The sequence below is a fragment of the Drosophila suzukii genome, chromosome 3, assembly GCF_043229965.1.
Source record: "Drosophila suzukii chromosome 3, CBGP_Dsuzu_IsoJpt1.0, whole genome shotgun sequence".
NCBI classification, from domain to species: domain Eukaryota; kingdom Metazoa; phylum Arthropoda; class Insecta; order Diptera; family Drosophilidae; genus Drosophila; species Drosophila suzukii.
This window is the reverse complement of record NC_092082.1, coordinates 86,668,794-86,685,828: the sequence shown is the minus strand read 5'-3', so window position 1 is coordinate 86,685,828 and position 17,035 is coordinate 86,668,794. Positions and strand designations below refer to the sequence as shown.

The 17,035-nt window shown below is 41.5% G+C and overlaps 2 protein-coding genes across 2 annotated transcripts in view; one reads left to right on the top strand and one right to left on the bottom strand.

Moving 5' to 3' along the window:
* Positions 1 to 9,626: 9,626 nt before the first annotated feature.
* LOC108020822 (uncharacterized) lies at positions 9,627 to 9,773 on the bottom strand. The gene has a single exon (XM_017089201.3). It carries the CDS (start codon positions 9,771 to 9,773, stop codon positions 9,627 to 9,629), a length of 147 nt encoding a protein of 48 aa, XP_016944690.2.
* Positions 9,774 to 10,164: 391 nt separating this feature from the next.
* beat-IIb (beaten path IIb) overlaps positions 10,165 to 17,035 on the top strand; it is a 36,107-nt gene continuing 29,236 nt past the window's right edge. The window contains exon 1 of the mRNA XM_017089161.4: positions 10,165 to 10,320. The gene's annotated coding sequence lies outside the window, so the exon portion shown is untranslated. The remainder of the gene's footprint in view (positions 10,321 to 17,035) is intronic.

Sequence of the window (17,035 nt, the reverse complement as noted above, 5' to 3'; positions counted from 1 at the left end):
ATCCTAAAATGCACAGCACACCCCGCAATATAAATAAAAAACCGCCGAATAACCCACAGCCCGGGGAATCGGAATCGAGTACGTTGGACTAAGGGTATATTCGGAGGCAGGTAGCACGCGCGATTTATTTATTTGCCTTACCATTTGGAAATCTGTTTGCATTTCCCATGGCAGCCCAGATATTTGGTCGACTCACGGTCCCAGCCTTTGTCAATAGTGGTCGAGATCAAAGTGGACCCAAGTCTAACTCACAGGTGGATGGGAATGCAAATTTCTGGGGAAAAGCAGATTTTATCTACAAGATAGTAATTTGAACCGTTTAATATATTAAAGAAACCATCTGTTTTATAGTTGTCGTTTCAAGCCGTACATATGAGAAACGAAACATTATATCAATCCGAATATCCTGCTGTGAAATAGAGGGGGATTGACGGCCTTAATTTACAACCAATTAAGCTCATTATTGTTGGGATTCCCTTTTTTAACTCGTATGTGTGCTTATATTACATTACCGTTTTATTCCCTTAATGAGATTGCGATATTTAATAACCTGCAGGCTCAAAGGCAGGAAGCCTGTCAGCAGCACGCGAATCGGGGTTTAATTAAATCAGCGAGACAATCGTCTCGATTACTGGCGCAGATGAATAACATCTAGTTTGAGGGATTTCCAAAGCTGCTGCAGATTATGGACACGTTTTCCCCGCTGTTAATTATTAATTTCGCCACCGACTTTACAGCAGGTGTATGTATGATATGAACATGAAGCCATAACGAAATCTGCCGGCTGGCAAATAACTTGGATGGCATAATAAAACGCTTCCAGGACGGGCACATGACGTCCAGGTTTTTATAAGCTGTCAATTTGTTTACGCCTTGTCGCTGGAGGTGCTTTTGACTTTGACTTTGTCGCCGCTAAAATATTAACGGGTCCTGCGATGCGTCGTGTCCTGCTTTCTAAATGCACTGACAAAAACTTAGGGGAGTATCTTAGAAAAACAAGAAATTTCATACTATTTTCTAAAAAATTATAAAGAAATAATATAATATACATATATCTTAAACATTTCTTAAGACAGTATAAATTTTTATTTATTTTTAATGATCTATAAGTAGATTATAAAATAATTTATATAACATTTCATTGGATTTCTGTATGCGATTTATTTTTCTAGACCTGAAATCTCTTTAAATTCTGTTAATAGGAATTCCTATACCCAATTTTAGGGCTCCTCTTTTCCTTTAGTGTACCTGCACGTCTATTTTGCTCATGCCGCATATCCATAATATTTTTGCCAGCCGGAAATGCCCCTGGGAACCGGAGGCTCACACTTGGTCCCACCTCATCATCAGCACAATAACCCGGGCAGACCTCAGAGGAAAACAAGACGCCGCACGGAGAACCAGGCCCCGGGTCCTCGGAGGTTTTTGGGGTCGAGTTGCGGGCTGCGTATATCATGCGTGCGTTTATCCTGATGCGTGCGAGGATGTGAGTGTTTTTCGCTCGGTCTTTCTGGTGAGTGTGAGTGTGAGTATGAGTGTGGGTGCCCGAGTTGGCGACAAACGCATAAAACAGCATAATTTGTCAGCATGAACACGGCAGGCACACGCCGTTGGCATAACAATGAGCCAAGAGGCCTTTCCCAGTTGTTAGCCAGTTTATGCTCCTGCTTATTGCTGATATTTGCTACTTTACCAGGAAAACGCTTAAGTCAGAAGGTGTTCTTGGGTGCCTTAATGATCGCAGTCTACAAGCAGAGCTATTTAGTTCCATTCAAAACCCATTTCCGAACTGAAAATGCCTATATTCAAGAATTATATTGGTATAAAATGATATCTCTATATTATTTGTAATGGTGAGGAATAAAACCAAAACATGAAAATATACTTTAATATTATTTTCAAAATATAAACCATTTTTTTTAATAGTTCCTAATTATAAAAACCAATTTACATACGAAAAACAAACTGATTATTCTAAAAGATTTAAACTTTTCAGCCATGGCTGGTTTTCCCCATGTTCACTTACCTTTGCATTATTTTTACCCAGTTTATTTCACGCATTTGCGGTGCCTCATTGCGTTTTTTGTGTGAGCTGGCTAATTTATTTTCGTTTAATTAAGGTTGCCTTTGTGTGCTTCCACGGACAAACCGACCCGAAATCAAATTAATTATGTGTAAAATAAACTTTTTGTATTTAGTTCTAATGCAGATATTTAATTTGCCCTGGCTTTCAGTTCATTACTCATACGCGGGGTTTCGACTCGGTACTTTTCGCTTTTGCGAGCGAAATTCCTTCAACAATATGCACTTGTAAATGGAACGAGTGGCCCGGCATGTTGATAATTGTGTGCTCGTATTACAATGCCGCGCTTGGCCTTGTTTCATATTTTTATTATGATTTGTGCGCGGGTTGAGTTTCCTGTTTGCGGTGCGCTTCAGTTCGCTGAGAACGGTATCCGGATCGGATCGGTCGAGTCGGGCAATTAAAAACTTTCACGCCCGGGCCGCAGCAATTGTAGCCGTGCGCACAGAAGTAGACTATGCCAGTTATTGCCATTGAAATCGATTGATAGCACGCTCCATTGCCTCGCCGATTATTCCTGGGCCCATGCATGATGCATTGCCCACACGTATATATTATAATCGGGGCAGTGGTGTGTGGGAAAGGGGTTGAAACACCGGGGAAAATAATATAATGACTGTATTTAACAGAAAACGAGAATTTCAAAGTATTAAAGATAATATATCGGAATGTTTTTCATAACTAAAAGGAGCCCCATAATAGTTATAAAAATGTTATGATAAGAAGTTTGTTGAGTAGGGTAGTTCAAATGGATTTTGCTGCGCGTTGATTCCTGGTTTGAAATGGAAAGCTTTACATATAAAAACATTAGTTTAAACAAAAATATTTTTTATATTCAACTAAGAGGACAGAGTTCTATTTTTTCAAATTTATTTTTCCTAGTGCACACCTGGTTTCCCCTCGAGGTGCAGAAAACCCAGTAACTTCCATTCCATTATCCCCACAATCGCCCCTTGACTACGTCACTGCCATTAAAAGTGGATATTTTCATTTGCGTTATTCGCTCTCAATTTGCAAGGGCTTGCATATGCGAAAATATGAAAAAATTTGCAGTAAATCGCGCTCGCAGGCAGTCGACAATGAAGCCGTGCGAGGAGCATTCAATCATTTGCTTTGCGGAGTACTCGGCCTGGCCACAAGCTCCAGAAGCCCGGGAGGCAGCTAATTTAAATGGAAATTGACATTAAAACAAATGCCAAAGTGGGTCCGCCACCCACTTACATCAAAGAAGCTAGCGAAAGATGGTTATTATGGATGCTCCTTGCTTCCTCGCGTAATTAGCTTGTTTTTTATGTAATCAAAAGCGACGCGAGGCTGTGTTGCTACTCAAGAATTTTGATTTAATTGTTGCCATGGCAGCGTATTCTTTTAATTTGTGTCAATTTATTTAATCAGACATTTGTTGCCGCCCCTTCATCATTTTTTGTTTGCCCCAGCCGCCAACCGCCTCGCCATGGCATTTGTAATTAAAAGGCTGGCTCTCTGGGCCGGGGAAAGGCCAGCTAATTTGAAAATTAACTGCCGAAGGAGGAGGCTCCGAGGGACTGCGGCTCACGTTCAGGTGGCCCCATAAAAGCCACTGTGGCAAAGTGGAAAATGGAAGCGGAAAAGCGCGCGCCAGCAATAAAAAATAATACATTTATCAATCAAAACTCCAATGAGGAACTTGCCCCGAAAAGTTGCAGCATAAAAATATTCAGTCAGGGAAAAGAAGCGGGAAACCATTCGTTTAATGGCTGCCATTTCGCCAACGCAACTCAAAAAGCCGCAAGAAGCAGTGGCGTAGCGATAAAAGGGATACTGTATAAAAAATCTATTTAAAAATATTTATTTTGTAACTTTAAATTCGTACAATGCTACATGGTCCAATTAAAAGTAGATATAAATAACAAAAGATTTTTAAACGTCAACAATAAATTGAATGAGTAAGTAAATGCTTAATTAAAAAAAATATGATGCCAGGGTTTTTTTTGTTAAAGGGGTAAATTTTTCAGTAATTTTTTAGTTACCACTTAAAAACTCTTAACACTTATTGTTTCCAGCTTAAAATAATTAAAGTAAATACATAGCAAAAAATTGTTCTTTTTTAATTGTTTTACTTATTTTTTGAAGCTCTCCCGACTTTTGGTGAATTATTGACTACGCCACTGAAATGAGAGATTGGATGCGATGGCATGGGTGGGAATGGGATGTTACAGGAGCAGTGAGGACACGACAAGGACGTGCACGAAATGCGCAAGTTCACGCACGTCAGTCGAATTGGAGGCACCAACTAAAATGTGGGTCAAGGAAGTGGGAACGCGTACTAATGCTAATTTCTGAGTGCCCTTTGTTGCGGCAGCATCTAGCATACACTTCATTAAGAAGCAATCCCTATAAAAATATCGTAACCAAAACTTTTTCAATACATATTTAAGCGCGATTCATGTTTTCACTAGATGGTTTTCATTATGCTTCAATTTTCTTGTATGAAATTTTGTTTTCTTTTTTTTTACAGCTTTTGCGTGAGCTGTTTATCAACTGATTTTCCCGCCCATTTTTTCTGCCTCGTTGCGGTCGCAAAAACTTTGCTTGTGACTCGCCTCAGTTCTCTTGGATACAACATCAAATGTTTTTTAATCTTTTAAGTGCCGCCCAATGAATATGTGAAATGTTTTCCCACAAAACACAAACATCTAAACCAAATAAATGATATTTATATATGCATTATACATTATTTGCTCGTTTGTTTATACGCTATGTATCTGTGAAAATATTTGCTTGCCAATGGGGGGGATTTTTTTTCAGTTCAGGTCTTTGTAGAACTTTGTAATTAAATGCAAATTAAGTGAACCGTCATTTGCGCCTTGATTTTTTACCCCTTTTTTTTGCCGCCATCGTAAGGCATGCAGACAATTTTAAACTTGTTGGCAAACTCTTATTGCCAAAGTCCTCGATAAAGTCGCCGACTCTATTAGCGTCAATGTTGCGTTAATGGCGGGCAAAAACAAAGTTTAAAAAAAGGGTGAAAGCGGAAGTGTTACCCGTGATTGGGCCAACTTTTCTAATTAGCGTCAGTCAAAGGATTCTTCGAGGAATCCTTGCCGGAAATTTCGTATGCATATCAAATGCAGCTTAATGAGCCAGCGGCAGCGCCACTCAATGATGAAACGCACTTTCCGTGGCAAACAAAAACAGTCTAATACCAAGCCAAACAGCGGCACATCATCATAAAATATGCAATCCTTTCGACGCAATCAAAAAACTCCCTTCCAAGGCATTAGAAATGCCAACCAAAACAAAACTAACAGGAAACTTTTCCCAGCAAAAACCACAAAAACACACGCGCCAATCGACAATGTCGATTATATTTCAAGTGAAGAAAGGGGATTGAGGATACCAGGATATGGACGAGGAGATAGAGAGGAAGACTCCCTGGCAGCTGTTGAAAGTTAAACCGAAAAAGCATCAAAAGCGGCTGCTGCTCGTAATTACAGATTGCAAAACGAAACGAATCGAAAAGTAAACGATGTCGATGAAGTTGAGCCGGAAAGATACGTAAAGGCAGCCAGAGATACGGAAAAGCGAGATGCAAACCCGGCAAAACTTCAACTTCAAAACTGATGACTGAGGCAGTCGCAGTTGTAAAACTTGGCCAGGTGGGAGTTACGGTTATCCGGGGGCTGGCACTTTCTCCCACCCCCTCTGCAACCCCCTAAAAAGGGGTAAACTTTCGCACAGAGCTGCGTCTTAAGCGATTTTCTGCTACGCCAAGCTGCACAACAATATTCACAGTAGTGCACTGCCAAAAGTACCAGAATCAAGGATAATCTGGAGATCTTACGTAAACAGACTTTAATATTATTTACCCAAACGCGATGAGCTAAAATTTAAATTACCTGTTGTTGATATAAGGATTGTATTTTATTTAGCTTCATATAAGTTACTTATTGTGGTTAAATTGATTATAAAATTTCCAGAGTGTTCCATCTTCAATGTTATAATTTTTAAGTCAGTCAAGTTAGTTTGCTGTAGTAATAGTAACTAAGTCCTAAATTAAACCTTATCCATAAAATATAGTTTTATTTTAAGATCCAGATTTAGTAGTACCCATTTTCTCTCGCCGTGTATAGTATTTCCAAGGGGAAGGATAAAAAGTAGCCCGACGTAGGCGCAAAACTCGGCGAATGTGTGAGCAAATTCACGGCGAACGAAAATTAAGAAACTTGCAGCCGCCTTCTCAGACAGTGGGCTCTAAAATGGGGGCGTTAGAAGTGGCGGCAGGTGGCAGGTGCGCGAGGCAAAGGACTGGGGGCGTGGCAGCGGGGGAGTCCTGGCGCTGATTGCATCGCTCTCGAAGGATCAGAAGGACGAGGCGCGGAGAGATGCCTTACTTATTTATGGCGCACAGGTAAACTGTGCATGTGCCATCATCTTGATAAATGTTCGCTGCCAGTGCATGACTATGGGAAATGGATTCCGAGCTGAGACGCTTCTTGATTTAGCATGCGGCTGAGTTATGCCAGCCAGCCACCCACTATATATGTGCCACCCCCACCACCCATCTGCCACACCCCCTGGGAAACTCCAGTAACAACAACATCAATGGAAACTTCAATTAGGGCCCGGGCGAGCGCAACTCTTGGCCCGAAGTTGCAGTTGGTCAGCAGCTAAGTGGCGGCCAAGACGAGCGTCCTTGTTCTTGGCCCCCGAGCAAGAAGCTCTTACAAAGACAAATGCCGGCTAAGCTGTCCTCACTCAACAGCTGCTCACTGGAAAATATCAGGGAAACCTTGGAGCTATCTCTTTAATGGAATTGTATTGTACCAATAAATAAATCTATATTAAAGATATACATAGGTACTTTGCTTTGTTTTAACAATGATATATCTTCAAAAAAAGCATACTAGTAAAATCTTCATCCCAAAACATTTTGCAGTTACTATTTTATTTCTAAAATATTTTAAAAGCTCAAAATACTTACCTATATTCAACTTGTTCCTATAATAATATTATATTATAAAATAAAGTCCCAAGTTCAGTTTTTCATGGGAATTGTCCCATTTAGATCCTAGTTAAGCACTACTAAGCTTAAAAACGAAAAATGTAATAAAAATATAAAATAGTTTATCATTTACCTTAAATTCAGATACTTTCATTCCCTAAGAATTATTAGTTCCACTAATATTTTTTCTCAGTACCTTTTCTTTCTGCTGTCTTGCTGCGGGGCGTCTTGAAAAATAAACGAGTCAGCATTTGTAGCGTTGATTGAATTGTCAGAGGTGAGCTCAGGAGTTGGTTTTTCGCCCCTGTCCGCATTTCCCAGCCCACACCCATGTCCATAGCCATACACGTTCTGAACAGGGGAGCTGGGCGCTTTTCAATTAAAACTATTGTCAACGGCAATAAGTTATACAAGTAAAGAGCACGCTGCCTCAGCAGCTGAAGCCGTTGACAGTCGCACGTACGCTTAATTAGAAAAAGTTGCATTTTTTTGCCCTGTCCAGCCAGCGGCCACGCCCACCGCCCCCTAGTCAGCTGTCAGCGGACGGGCAGCACGCCCACATTTTGCAGCGGAAGTACATTTACACTTCGCTCCTTGGCTGCACTTTTTATTCCTTTCCGACGCGAGCGAAAAGCGCGACTAATTTTCTTGAGTCCCTCCGCCGCTTTTCCACCATTTTTTTTTTGCCTGCCGCCGCCGAGTGCAAGTAATCCCAGAAAATTGTATAAAAAATGCAGGAACCCCCAGTTGCCACCCACTCATAATTTTCTAAAAACTAAGCTGGCCGGGGAGGTGGAAGGGAAAGGGGAAAGGTTCAGGGGCTTGGTTATTTTACACCCGCAAAGACTGCATTTTGCTCTGTTTGCTTTCGGAGCGTGTGACTTCGTTGGCCTGCCCTTTGTTTTTATACCCAGTGTTTTTTAGGGTTCGGGGAAGTATCGTATTTACGCCAATGTGTGTTTAAAAAAAAAAAGAGAAATAGAAAGAAGGCATAATAGGCACTTATATCATTACTTTACCATTTTCATACAAATATTTAAACTATGAAATTTGAATAGAAATAGAACTTAAAGGTTCAAGTGTATATTCAACGATTTTTTGAAATGGCTTAAAGTGTATTTAACTGAAACATATATATCTCACACAATATACTTACAAGTAATTAAGGTTACCTCATTAAAATACAATTTCAACAAGCGTTTTTTTGAATGGAAAGTGATGCCATACTTCAAGGGAATGCATGAATTAGGATGATTTTTGGTGGGACCTTCCAGTAAATCTTGGGTATCCCTTAGTCCCAACCTTTGCCCCACCTAGCGTACTAACTTTTTTGACGCTGTGGCTTTCACTGTTGGCTGATGGCTGATTTTCCCGGCTCCGTGGCCTTCCCGGCTTTTCTCCCTTCGCCTTTTGACTTGCGATGGACCCTCGGACGGACGGACGGCGGCAGAACCGTGCCGGATGTCACGTGCGCATCATTTTCCAACAGCTTTGTTGCTGCTCGGCGTAATTATAACAAGGCGCAGCTTAAATTAGTTGGCTCCGACAGCAACCTGAACCCAACCTGGTAACCTGTGTGCGCTGGTTCCGTTTTTCTCGGACCCTCGGATACCAGGATGGCGGGATCCCCCAGATCCCTGGATCCCCTGATCCCCCAGATCCCCCCAGATCCCCGGATCCGGGCATTCATTAAACCAACCCTGGCTCGCATGCGATTTTTATGGCCTGACCCCCTCCGGTGGCACATAGCGTATGGCGTTTGGTGTGGCTGGGCGTCGGTTTATTTGGCTCTTTGTTTAGTGCATTTTCTGTCAACGTCAGCGTGATTAGTTGTGCCATATTGTGCCACTGGCTTTGTTTTTCACTCAGTGCCCTGGCATTGTCATCGGGTCCTTTCGGGGTTACGGGCACAGGTGTATTTCCATACTCAATTTGGTGCACAAAACAAAAATAAAGTAAAGCTTTAATCGGTAAAGTGGTGTTTACTGTGGGTGGCAAAGGAAATTAAAGTATATATGTCTATTTAAAACATTTAAGATGATCACAATGTCACCTCATGACAATGTCACCCCTGAAGCTTCAACTTTTCGATTATAAAATAAGCATAATTTGCAGTTTGCTGAATGACAACTTCATAGATAATGTATTTTATGATGTATTTATTATTCCTGCCTAAGGAATCGAAAATGAAGTGGGAAGTTAATGCACGCCGCAAAAACTTTAACTTTGATTTGATTAAGGAGTCGTATTTTTAAACCAGGAAATAAACTAACTCTTTCAAACCCCTTTAAAATCATAAAAAATCTTTCAGCTACCGATTGTTCTGTATTTCTTCTCTCTAAAGCACATTCACAAGCACCTCATCAATTTTTCACCGTGTGGGTCAGGTAATACCAATTAACAAAACGCCGCGCGGCACGAACTCGACCCCAAAATACATATATGTGGGCATATAGAGCCCACTTGACTCGATTCCGCTGGCATCTGTTGGCTCTTGGCTCCTGCCACCCGTTTCACTCAGCTTTCGGCGCTCGGTTTTCAGATTTCAGCTTTCAGTTTTCAGCTTTCAGCAACCAGCAACCAGCTTTCAGTATCCAGAGCACAGCAGCCGCTTACATCATTAACGTCATCGTTCTTCACACACGGCAACACATTAGAACACTTTAAGTTGCAACTAATGAGACTCCAAAACATAATTGTTGGCATTTAGTTAGATGAGCGGCGCCAGGTTGACACACACTGGCACTCGAAAAGTGACACGGCATGAAGATGAAGCAAATAAACAGCAACAACAGAGGGGGTCGAAGGGTTGAAGGGTCGAGTGGGTGGTGGGTGGTGGGTGGTGGTGCTAGGTGGTCAGGACAACGAAAACAAATGCACCTAATGACACAATTTCACACACAGACGCCAGGATGAAAAACTGGAGCAGGAAAAACTGTTATACCCCAGCTATAAGAGAGAGTGTCGGAAAAATCACCGACATCTCGCTCTTGCTGGCAATGCAAGTTCGGTTTTTTCCCACGAAGCTGCTGCGGCGAATTGCGGAAAATCCCAGCCAAGTCGGGGGCCAAGAAATCGTTTGCCAGTTGAAAATAGCCAACAAAGCGAAGCAGTTCTGGCCAAGCCGGCAAATGTGACGAAAGAAAACCGAGTGACGACGCGTGTTTTGTGAAAAGCGAGTGATCTTCGAACTCGGGCGTACGAAACAAGAACCCTTTCCTCCAAAGCATACCAGAGTTTTCCACATAACTGGGTATGTTTTCACTACTTTCCTCAACAAAAATTAAAGTGGGGCCGCTTTAAGAAATTCCTACATCACGTCTAGGTTTCACGTTGCAACTTGTAACCTAGTTTTTTGCAGTAATGCCATGTGTTCCCCGTACTTCCAAAGTGTTCGTGAGTGCGGCGCGCTTTTCTTGCACTTTATGCTGCTGCCGCTGTTTTCCGCCTCTTTTCCTGTGCATTTTCTTGAATTTCTGACGTATAAATTCATGCTGCAGCCCCCCAAAAAAGGGAAAAAAAAACTTAGAACATGGGAAAACAAGAAGGCAGCCATGGAAAAGTGCAATGGCAGCCCGGAAGCGGCGGGCGGGAAACTGTGATTTGTATGAATGCTGCCATTAAGCTGACACGGCTTGAATACGCCCCGCTCGGCATTTTCTTCGCCAGCGCCAACGAGGCGTATGCGTAACGTGAAACGGGCGAGCGGCACACGCGGCGTATACGCTATATGGGGTATTCAGGGGGTACGAAGAAAAAAAACTTTTAATCTGTCCGCGTATTACACAAAAGTTTTCAGACCCCCCGCACCCCACCGCCACGACATGAATTCAATTGCCATGAGTTTTATTTAGAAACAAATGGTGGCAGACTTTTCTGCGTTTCTTTCGCTGTTTTAAATGACATGAATTAAGATAACAAATTCGCAGAACACAGAAAACACCAAGCCGAACCGAACTGAACAGAGGAAAATGAGAGGAAAAACATGGGGCAAAATGCTGTGAAACTTTTTTCCACCGAGACAAAAGCCCGTCAAGGAAATTGTAGCAGAGCGCAAATAGAAAAGCCGGCAGCAACAACAATTGCTAATACTTAAGCCAAAGTCGCGACGCTGTCAAAGTCAGGAAGCTTTCAGGGGGCTGTGTCAGCCTGCTTTTTCCTGAAAAAGTCTAATAAATTAAGCAATTTACATGAATTGTCGTTTGCTGTGCAGTAGGAGCAGCAGGAGCAGCAGCTTCCTTGCTTTCCCTATTTTTCCCATTTTCCGTACTTTTCCCGCCCCCCGCAAGACAACTCATTTGTATGTCGTGGGATTTGTCAGGGGATGAGGGGGAAAAACTTTGCCACTCGCTGACAATGATTCAAAAGGCAGGTAACCAGGGCAAAGCCAGGCAATTTGTTTAATTTCATTACATCCCAGCATGCCAGTTGATGTTGTTTTGCAGCATGCGCTTATCTCTGCACATTTGCAACTTTTTCCGTTCCCATTTTCCATTTTCATTTCCCCACCAACTTGCTGTTGTTGTTTTTGGTTTTATTTGGAAATGAAATTTATGTGCATATTTTGGCCATTTTGACTTTGAGTTGTTTTTCTTGTTGCATGCTCCCTCGTATAAATGTCAACTTGAGTGCCACGGGCAGTAAGCATATGTCTGCCCCTTCTATCTCTAAATATATTTATTTTTGTTTCTTTGTATCTAAAAGTTTTCTATGCCCCCACACCAGATAACCGGCAACAGTTCAAAGTTTCTCCTTTTTTTTTGCGCTTTTTTTGTTTGCTTATTGTGGCAGGGGTGAAAAGTTTTTTTGGGGGAGGCTTAGGGCTAATTTTTCGCTTAAAGTCAACATGTGGCAGGGAAACCTAATCAAACTATTGATTGTTTGACTGATTGTGGCAGCAGCTGGCAATGTTTTTATTGCGAAGGCGACAGGTAAAAGTTGCCAGCGAAAGGTAAAACTTTCCTTCATCTTGGCTTTAACTTTTTGGGAAAAGTTTGGCGCTTTCCCTTTTGGCGCCACAGGAAATTGATTTCTGATGGTCCCAAACTCCTTTCACGAAATGGAGCCATCACGTCGCCTCGCATCACATCACTTTGTACGGCTCTTTGTCTTCAGTTGGATTCGATTTCGCCGGGGGGACAGACACACCGGTTAGGTGTTATAACCCCTTTGACATGCGTAAATATTTTCCCTGCACTCTGCTTTTCCAACCCTAACCCCCCTCCCCCCTCATTTTCCGCTTGCTCTTTATTGATTTTGCATAAGCAGTATGACGAAGCAGTGTGGGAAATTGAATCTCACATAAAACGCTGCAAGTACTTTGCATATAAAATCAAGTATACGACACGTTGGCCCCGCACATGTTTGTCTTTGGGGCTGCGGAACTGCCAGGGGAAGGATGTTTCGGGTAGGTGCCAGATAAAACCGAACATCTTGTTTTTATTAAGAACACCCAGTTCTAGCCTGGCCAAGACCAAAGGCAAAGTTTTCCCGGCCTCAACTTGCACTCTGGCACTTAATCAACAACGAAACTAAATGCGGTCGGTGGTCTCTGGTTGGGCAGAGTTCAGGCCCATGTCCCTGACAAATGTGTAAATATCCACTGCCCAATGTCCAGAGTGGAGTTCCTGAAGCCCGCTGGCGAATGCAAATGCTGATGAAAACATTTTACCAATTGCATAAAGTTTAACTTTGCCCGAAACTGCTCAAGCACCTGCTACTCTATTTACAGAGCGATAAACATAAAGTATGAAGTAGGTACTAACAAGTGCACAAAGGAAAATAAGTCTTTATAAAAGGTCTTAAGTTTGGGTAAAATCTGGAAGAATTCCTAACCATAACTTCATTAGTTTTTTAAATGGCTTACAAGCAATTGATTCATTTTGTTTATAAAAGTATTTTATTTTATTGCAGATTTTTTTGTAACTTATATTTTTTTTCAATGTAAGCAATGTATTATTCTAGCATTTTGTAAAATATTTTTTTAAGTGTTTCTCCTGCTTTTCTTCGACTCCAGGAGTTCCGAAAATGTGTTATGTTCGTTGCATAATTATTTTTTTATGCGCAGCGAAACATACATTTTGTCACTTGCTGTGGGTAAAATGGCATTTTTGCGCTTATTTAAGCCATTGCATAAATTTGAACTGAAAATGAATGCCAAACCACACACGGCCTGTGTGTGTTGGTGTGTATGCAAATTTGCTCTGTGGCCGAGGGGAAAATGGAGAGGGGTTCCTGCAAAGAGGGTCCTGGGGCAAGTGCAGGAGCCAGGACCCAGGACCCAGGACCCAAGCATAATGTGTGCTGGCCTTTAGCAACCAGACAGACGTGTTTCAGACATTTAGCATATAGCCACACCAACACACACACACACACCCTGGTATATCCCAGCACACACACATGCGCACACTTCAATGTCAAAGTTGCCCAAAGAATGTGTGCGAAAATATTTTGCGAAATAAGGCGCGAATGAAAAATTTATAAAATATTCAAATAAGCACTTCGCATTTTAGCACCACGATAAGGAAGCACTCGAACATGCCGTCCTGCGCTCATAAAAAATATCTGTGGCTGTCGCAAAAAAATTACACAAATATGCAAAATTTTAATAAAATTAAGCAAAACGCAGAGAGTATTTATGGGGATTTGGGGGAGGTTGGTTACAAATTCGCAGTCAAACTTTTTTATAATGCAAAACCACAGTCCTCAAACTTAAGCGATAAAAGCAAAAACGTTTCATTCGCCCAAAATAAAATGATAAAAAAAAATGACAAAGCAACAAGAGGAGGAAAAACTATTTAAGTTTTAAGCGTTTGACGCTTTACAACCGCAAAATGTCGACACAAAGTTTCACACGCGAACCACCGGCCCCGCCCACCAATTTCCCTTGTTTTCCCCCGGAAAATGAGCAAAAATGCCAAGCTGAGCAACGGCATCACTTCATTGCCATGTTAACCCAAAGTCATAAAGTCAAGGATAAAATGCAAAAGTGCCGAAGTTTTAATTTAAATTTGAGCAGCTACGCGGGCAGGGCAGATAAAAAATATGATCACGCAAAAATAATACAGAGCTGGAAACTTTTTGTCAGGCCAAAACAGAATGCACGACGCGGGCCCTTTTCGTTTTACTCACTCGCTCCCCAAGTTGCCAATAACTCAGCGCTTTTCTCAGATACAGAAATTGAAGTTTCGAGAAAGTTGACAGTGCACATAGGGAAATAAGTAATAAAATTGGGTTTCTGTTAAGACCAAAATACAATAATTAACACAAAAAAACCTATAACTACTAGAATTCAATAAAGAATAAGGGTAACTATATATTTTTCAGATTTATTTCATTTTTTTATTTTTTTATAGTTTACAGAGAAATCATTATTGTGTAAAGATAGTAGAGAATCACATTGAAACAATCATTTCTAGGGAACTGTTACCTCCAAGAATTGCTCAAATTTTCCCTCTGTGTGGAAAGAAGCTTTGCGGAAGAAAGTAGTGAAAGATGGCAAAGAAAGCGCCGCAGAAGAGTTACGATGCCTTTGAGTAAAACACTTTCTGCGGTCGCCCAGCCAGCCGCTGTCGCTTTCGAGCTGCGCTCAGTGTTATCTGCATAACTCATACGCACTGTGGCCGCCTGTTTTATTCGAGAGCAGGGAAAAGCGGCAACAGCCAGGAGCTGCAGAAATTTGCAACACATGGCGGACTCCTGCTGCTGGTGGAATACACACACACATGGTGCGATTTAAGCTTACGTAAATATGGCCAGACTTTCCCACTCCTCCTCGGCATTTTTTCATCCACCTAACAACATTTTCCCTCGCGCCACTGGCTTATCGACTTGGGCTGCTGGCAGCCAGGTAAACTCCTGCTCGCCACAACACTCGGGTATTATCTATGCATGAGTGTTTTTAATTTCTCCCCAACCATCCAACGTTTCTTTGCACCGATGCCATGATTAAGCTGCAGCTTCCCAGTTGTTAAGGGCTACTTCCCTCAGAAGATTGCATAAAATACCACTCCTTGGTTATTGATATAAAATCCCAAGGTCTTTAGTGGTTCTAGAAATTTGTTATCAACGGGAAGTAACTTGTTTATGGCGAGTGAATAAAGCAGTCTTCGCTTTTGTTTATTTATGAGTAATTTAAGAAAGTCATTTTGATTTCTTAAATGCAGGTACTATATTGTATTAGCAACAGATTTTCCAGCCTATTCAAATCAGTTGCCTTCCTTCCATCAATTTCAAGTTTAACTCCTTCGCAGGCTGACCTCAGCCGTCGCCATCCATCAATTGCCTTCAGATCCTTGGCCACCAAAGAGTTCCTAGCCCCTCCAACGTGGCTCACTCATCTCATTCACGCCCTTGCCATGAATAAAAGGCCAAGGAGTGCGTTTGAAGAAGGAGCGCAACAACAAGGCTCCTTCTGTTTTCCCACACCATTTTCACGCCAGTTTCCATGACGCACTGAGCGGGTTTTTCCCGCAATGAATGGCTGAATGACAGGCAAAATGAATGGCACTGTCGGGTATGTCCTGTGTCCTGGTGGGGGTAATGGGTATCGTGGCTTGGTGGCGGTGTAGTGGACACAGGACGACCCGGGTGACTAATGCAGGAGCATGGAATTGACAAGCAGCGTGCTCCAACAGCCCAAGACAATGGGCAATAAAGTCCCAAAGGCTAACAGCGAAAATACAGGACGACGTGGAATATATAGAGATGGGAATTTGGCCCTTTTTGAGCTGAAATATCCCTTGGAAAAGTCAGTAAAATTGCAGTAAATAGTATTTTCTTAGATTTTCCGCAAGAAATAATACCTTAAGTAGCTGTTTTGAAAGCGATATCATATATAGGGTACATAAAATCACCAGGCTTTTTTTTGGAAACATTAGGTCCTTTATAATCTCGCATAAAATACAATATAGATAAATTTTTTCTACAGTACTCTGAAACCATTTATATATTTTCCTCTATTTTATTGCGAATTTTTAGAAACCGATGGTACTTTTGGTTTCAAACACTTCACTTACCATCTCTGATTAATTGCTCATCACAAAGAGGGCCCAAAATCGATGTTGGCAACATAAAAGGTGGCGACTGAGGAACATATTGGCCTACTTGGAGGAACCACTAGGGAGTCGTAAAATATCCACTAGTGGCGACCTCCAAAAGGGTAACTTCCAAAAGTCGCAAATCATTTAATTTGCCATCGAAGAAAACTTTTTGGTCCGGGGGTTCGAAACACTCGGCAAAGAATGTCTGGGTCACGGCAGACAGGTAAACAATGGGTTCGGCGAAATTTCATTAGCCATCCAAAAATAACAAATGTAAGCTAAGAACACAACTGATTGTGATCCTCCGCCCACTCAGTGGAATTATCGAAAAGGACGTAAAAAGTGGAAAACATGAGATGCAGACGACGACGAGTGGTTGTCATTGGTATTACGTCCTCGATTTTGACAGAGATTGGATGTGTGGCAAATGAAAGTTTCACTGCTGATTGAGTCAATGATGATGCCATTAAAAGTCGCAAATTGATGTTTTTGTTTCAAATGTGTGCTTGTGTATGTCTCCTGTTCTGTTTGCGCTTGTATCTGTGTATCTGTGTGTGCCAATTACAAGCGTTAGACGCTGTTATTCGCATTCTAACAACGGAAACAAGCCAGAGATTTATTTTTGATATTTCCGCTTTGGTGGAGCAGCAGCAGCAGCAAAACATCAGGGAGAAACTTTTTCGATAAAAATGTAAATTTATTGGATATGTGTGACAAACACGCTACAGTATATGTGCACTGTAAAAATAAATAAATAAGAAAATTTTAGATGTTTTACATTTTTGTTTACAAAACTCAAAGTGTTAAAAAACATTCTAAACTAACAAGAGCTAATCTTTAGTTCTTCTTTAGAAAATATTTTAATTTTTTCAAGTATAGCTTACTTTTAAAAACAAAAACTATGTTTTTATGTGATACACAATTAGA

Bases quoted from the DNA above. Each gene is read 5' to 3' on its own strand.
- LOC108020822 (XM_017089201.3), bottom strand. From the start codon at position 9,773: ATGCCAACAATTATGTTTTGGAGTCTCATTAGTTGCAACTTAAAGTGT.